This window comes from Salmo salar, chromosome 11 (assembly GCF_965601325.2).
Source record: "Salmo salar chromosome 11, fSalSal1, whole genome shotgun sequence".
NCBI lineage: Eukaryota > Metazoa > Chordata > Actinopteri > Salmoniformes > Salmonidae > Salmo > Salmo salar.
This window is the reverse complement of record NC_138301.1, coordinates 29,133,915-29,139,914: the sequence shown is the minus strand read 5'-3', so window position 1 is coordinate 29,139,914 and position 6,000 is coordinate 29,133,915. Positions and strand designations below refer to the sequence as shown.

General features: G+C 43.7%; 1 protein-coding gene across 5 annotated transcripts in view; it reads right to left on the bottom strand.

The window, feature by feature from the left end:
• Window positions 1-260: 260 nt before the first annotated feature.
• LOC106562387 (ubiquitin carboxyl-terminal hydrolase CYLD) overlaps window positions 261-6,000 on the bottom strand; it is a 28,033-nt gene continuing 22,293 nt past the window's right edge. For all 5 annotated transcript variants that reach the window (XM_014127247.3, XM_014127246.3, XM_014127249.3 and 2 more), the window contains 4 exons: window positions 4,377-4,485; window positions 4,110-4,228; window positions 3,157-3,373; window positions 261-2,879 (listed from right to left, as the gene is read on the bottom strand). In XM_014127247.3, coding sequence (XP_013982722.1) covers window positions 2,695-2,879; window positions 3,157-3,373; window positions 4,110-4,228; window positions 4,377-4,485 — 630 coding nt within the window. In that variant the 3' untranslated portion in view covers window positions 261-2,694. The remainder of the gene's footprint in view (window positions 2,880-3,156; window positions 3,374-4,109; window positions 4,229-4,376; window positions 4,486-6,000) is intronic.

The following is a 6,000-nucleotide window of genomic DNA, read 5'->3' as shown; positions in this document are numbered from 1 at the left end:
CATTGTGGCGCCAGCTGTTGTGTTGACAAATACTTATCTGGCACTTCTGAAGTCAGCTTGCTAAGCTGGTTTCAAGTTTGACTAAAAACTAAATGGGTGTAAGGTGTGTAAGAGGGTTCCTGTGGGGGAAATGCATGTATAATATAGGCTGATTTCTCTTTGTTGCTAAGTGTCTGGGGAATTGGGTCATAGGGTATATGGAACTTAATCCCAACATATAGGCCACAGGGATAATAACAATGAAAAGCCAGTCACACAAGTGGTCAAACAAACTGCCATCTTAAAACAGATCTGTCATTCTTTATTGTTAAGAATATTGCACCCAATTTGTATTTATTTCCTGGACAGCAGATGATTGACTGTGGTTTTAAAGAGGCCTAAATTGGGGCCCATATTGTAATAATCCTATGACTAAAGGCGTAAACCCACTTGCTAACACATTGTCAACTGCTCAAACACAGATGAGAGACTTTTCTCAAGAGCTTGAAATGCTGCAGCCCTCACTAAGCTGGAAATGTAGCCATGTACCTGCTGGGCACACACTGGTTGAATCAACATTGTTTCCACACCATTTCAGTAAAATACCATTGAACCACATGGAATAAACATTGAATTGATGTCTGTGCTCAGTGAGTTATGACTAACTCAAAAAGCATACCCTTTTCCCCATTATAACAATGATTGATCAGAGATATGTTTAAAAAATGTAAAGTAGTTCTGCCTTTTCCAGTAGACTGTAGTTTGAGGTGATAAAGAGAAGAAAATAGAACCTTGTGTTAAATGTGCTGTCTGGGCCTCGAGCTCCCTGTCGGACCAGTGTCCAGCTGCTGTGTCTCTGCCCACGGGGAGGTTAGTCCCATCTGCAGCCCGTCTCTCTGACAAACGCATCGACCAGAGCAGAATCCCCGCTGTGCTGAGCCCCTGCAGAGACACCATGCTAATGAGACCTGCACCTCTGTGACAGGTGAGGACACGGACACACACCAGAGTCGTCATTAAGCTACACGACAAGCGTACCCCAATGCACTCATACTCAGACGCACAAAACAAAGCAAACTGCCAGGCACATGGCAAACATCTCCAACACACAAATAAACACTTTTCATACCTTTCACAACAGGGGTTTTAATTTAGTTAACATTTTACGAGAACAGCACTGACATTAATTTCCATCCGTTATATACGTTTCATACTTTACAGATAGATGCACAAGTCAATGTTCATAGATATCCATATCAGAGACTCACAGGCTCCCGTGGAGTAAAGAAAGTCCTCCTGTCTGTCTGTGATGAGCATTAAACTTCAGCAGTGCAGAAACAAGCACACACAGTAATAATGTCCCCTTTGAGGGTCCCTGGGAAAACAATCACAATGGGGGGCCTCCATCATGACATTAAACTACACTACCCAGCATGTCACTGGTGGTAACATTCAGTAGTATTAATGGGACAGCATGAATCACAAGAACTCACTTCAATATCTGGTGAGAGATGGGAGGAGGAGTACCAGATAGCTTATATTTAATATACTTTTAAAATTTCCTTCAAAAAATTAAAATACGAGAATGTAAATATATTCAGATTAAAATATAATTAGGAATATACTGTATTTTAAAGTTACTTGATTTTGATCCACGGTTGGGGAGTTGACTGTCACAAATGTATGAAAAAGACACAAAAGGCATATACTGTTTGTCTCATCAGATAGATAAGTATTGAGAATGACAAATGCCAAGCAGGGGTTTGCTATGTCTTGAGTGCAGTTAAAAGTTTAGAAATAAAATCATTCTGTTTTCTGACACACAACACCTTGAGACTTACAAAACAGAAAAATCTAAATTGAAAATTTTAGTTGAATATTTCCACAAACTGTTAATTCAAAAACACCTGCCAGGCTTTAGAGTACCTGACCTGTCCTCTGACTGCATGGAGAACTGTCATACAGCCGCCTCTACCATATATCCATTTGGAACACACACACTCATGAAATCTACAAGGTATAATAGGGAACTATGCCACCCAAAGTATTCTGGTTGATCCTAATGCTATATTTGGTTGACATAAATATACTGTTGGTGATGGTACACGTCTGACATTATGGATCATGGTACTAACTAAGGATGTCTTAAGACAAGCTGTTTAAACAGTATACATAGTTGGTTGAGGGTTTTGAATATGGCATTATTTCCACTATGAGTTGAATTATGGAGAGCTCCAATCTCTTACACGGATTAAGAAAAGCAGGACTCCCCCTGCTTTAGGTAAATGAGGTGGCCTTTGTCCTTCCATTAACACGGCTTGTTTTTGTTTCGCATGTTTGGTCAGCCGAGGCGAGCATGTCGTCCCCCTCTCTCTCCTTCTCTTCCTCTCCACAGGAAGAGAATAATATTCAGCGGGCTTCTCGTGTCTCCATCGACCGCCGTCCCCCACCACTCAGCTACGAGGCACAGGGAAGCTACTGACGTCAAGATCAGCTTGTTTTGTTGTTCACCACAGAGGGAAAACAAGAAGAACAACACTTCAACAAATGCACAGTGCAAATAAGCTTTTTTCTTTTATAGTCTCTTCACTAAGGGCAGAGTAGACTGAGGAGACAAGGGCAGGCATTGAGGAGGAGGTGGTGGGGACAGAGGGAGAGAGCTCTGGACTACAGTTCTCTCGTCTGTCTGTCTGGGAGTCTCCTGCCCCGGGGGCTCTACTTGTACAGGCTCATGGTGGGGCTCTGGTACATGCACATGTAGGCGTCACACAGCAGACGGCGGGCCTGGCCCTGGATGCTCTTGGGGTCCAGGGCGTGCAGCTCCTCAGGGGTCATCTTCAGATAGGCCCCCACCTCCGGACATGGAGACACCTGGGGGATGTTGAAGCCATTCTGCCCTCCTGTGGAACAACAAACACAGACAGAGCACTCAGATTTGTGGTATTAAAGCAATGGCAAGTGTTCTAGTTATATTTCTATGTAATATAATTTCTATTTGTGAATGAATCCAAAATATTTACTATTGAGCTGAATATCTATTCATGATTATGAACAATGAGACAATATCAGAAAAATAGCTGGTTTGACAGCTCATAATAACTTTGTAAATGATTCAAAATACTGCTTCCCCCACAACAACAAAAAACACAGTTATTCAATAACTTTTTCTCTCCATACCGTCGCGGTCGGCCATACTGTCGAAGAAGAGCCATGCGGAGTCTTGGTGGCCGTACTTGACGAAGGCCACGTAGTGACTGGTCTCGATGCAGAGCACGGCAAACAGCTCCATCCGCTGGCGAGGGTAGCTACCCTGCCGCCACACACCCTCCTGCAGTTCCTTGGGGACGGACAACTGGCCGTGGCGATGGGCCTTCCTCCTCGGGTGGAGGTGAACCTGAGAGAACACATACACGTATGACACAATGGTTGTAAATAACTATTTACCTATTTCTTGGGGATTTTGTAAGTATTTCTATGCACTAGTTATAAATCGGTCTAACAGTTCTCACAGATCGATGGCAACTACAGAGTAAAGAATAAACTGGAGAATGACAAGTTTCACAATTCATTCGTTTAAAAAAAATAAATCAATTAGACATATATTCACTGAGAGTTTGGCAAAAATATTCACAAATGTGCCTCAAAGTTCAAGGTAAATATTTTGTCTTCATCTATAAGTTATTTAAGCAATAAGGCACAGGGGGGGAGGGTGTTGTATATGGCCAATATACCACAGCTAATGGCTGTTCTTATGCACGACGCAAAGCGGAGTGGCTGGATACAGCCCATGGTATATTGGTCATATATCACAAATCCCCGAGGTGCCTTATTGCTATTATAAACTGATTATCAATGTAATTAGAGCAGTAAAAATAAATGATTTGTCATACTCGTGGTATACGGTCTGATATACCACGACTGTCAGCCAATCAGCATTCAGGGCTCAAACCACCCAGTATATAATACAACTTAGAAACTCAGTCATTTCTTACATGAAACTCAGTCATTCCTTAGGACTTGTCGCCCCCAAGTGGATTGTACTGGAACTACACTGCTTTACAACTACTGCAAGTCCCTGATGAGATCCCCTTAGTTTCTATGTTGGTGAAATGGCACCCTCCGTCTGTTACCTGTGTATTGCACTTTTCACAGAACTGTTTTATCTTCCCGGCAGTGATGTCACCGTCCTCGTAGCACTCCCTGCATTCATACAGAGCCAGACCCCCGCAGATTCGACACTCCCTGGGAGCTGAGAGAGAAGCACAGGGTTGAGGGTTGACTATACACACCCACATGTCGATAGAGAACAGTAGATTTCTGATATGGAAAACAGTTATCACATTCAATAATGATAATCCAACTACAACCACATTCAAATAAAATAACTTTTTACGCACTGTCTTCAAGTAAGTCTGTGATGTCTAACTCTAGTGAGGGGAAGATCTTGTTGAACATCTTGAAGTCCTTCCCAAAGCGAGGCATCTGGATGATAAGGCAGGAAGGAGCCTGAACAGAGAGAAGAGGCATGAAGTCACCAAATCAAATTGTATTGGTCACATACACATATTTAGCAGATGTTATTGCGGGTGTAGCAAAATGCTTGTGTTCCTAGCTCCAACAGTGCAGTAATATCTAACAATTCACAACAATCTAAAAGTAAAAGAATGGAATTAAGAAATATCAGATTGAGCAATGTCGGAGTGGCATTGACTAAAATAAAGTAGAATAGAATACAGTATATACATATGAGATGAGTAAAGTAGTATGTAAACATTATTAAATTGACTAGTGTTCCATTATTAAAGTGGCCAGTGATTCAAAGTCTATGTACGGTATATAGGGCAGCAGCCTCTTTTATTTGTATTTATTTAACCTTTATTTAACTAGGCAAGTCAGTTAAGAAGAAATTCTTATTTACAATGACGGCCTACCCCGACCAAACCCTAACGACGCTGGGCCAATTGTGCGCCGCCCTATGGGACTCCCAATCACGGCCAGTTGTGATACAGCCTGGAATTGAACCAGGGTCTGTAGTGAAGCTTCTAGCACTGAGATGCAGTGCCTTAGACCGCTGCACCACTTAGGAGCCTCTAAGGTGCAGGGTTGCGTAACCAGGTGTCAGACAGCTGGTGATGTTTATTTATCAGTCTGATGGCCTTGAGATAGAAGTTGTTTTTCAGTCTCTTGGTCTCAGCGTTGATGCACCTGTACTGACCTCGCATTCCGGATGATAGCCGTGTGAACAGGTGGTTGATGTCCTTGATGATATTTTTGGTCTTCCTGTGACATTGGGTGCTGTAGGTGTCCTGGAGGGCAGGTAGTTTGCCCCCGGTGAGGGCGGTGCAGTTGCTGTACCAGGCGATGATACAGCCCGACAGGATGCTCTTTCTTCAGCCTCCTGAGGTTGAAGAAGTGCTGTTGCGCCTTCTTTACACTATCTGTGGGTGGACCATTTCAGATCGGTGATGTGTACGCCGAGGAACTTGAAGCTTTTCACCTTCTCCACTGCGGTCCCGACGATGTGGATAGGGGCGTGCTCCCTCTGCTGTTTCCTGAAGTCCACAATCAGCTTTTTTTTTTTACGTTGAGTGAGGTTATTTTCCTGGCACCACGCTCTCAGGGCCCTCACCTCCTCCCTGTAAGCCGTCTTGTCATTGTTGGTAATTAGGCCTATTGTTGTGTCGTCTGCAAACTTGATGATTGAGTTGGAAGCGTGTGTGGCCACGCAATCATCGGTGAACAGGGAGTACAGGAAGGGGCTGAGCACACACCCTTGTGAGGCCCCTGTGTTGAGGATCAGCGAAGTGGAGGTGTTGTTTCCTACCTTCACCACCTGGGGCAGTACGTCAGAAAGTCCAGGACCCATTTGCACAGGGCGGGGTCAAGACCCAGGGCCCCGAGCTTAATGATGAACTTGGAGGGTACTATGGTTTGAATGCTGAGCTATAGTCAATGAACAGCATTCTTACGTAGGTATTCCTCTTATCCAGATGGGATAGGGCAGTGTGCAGTGCGATGGCG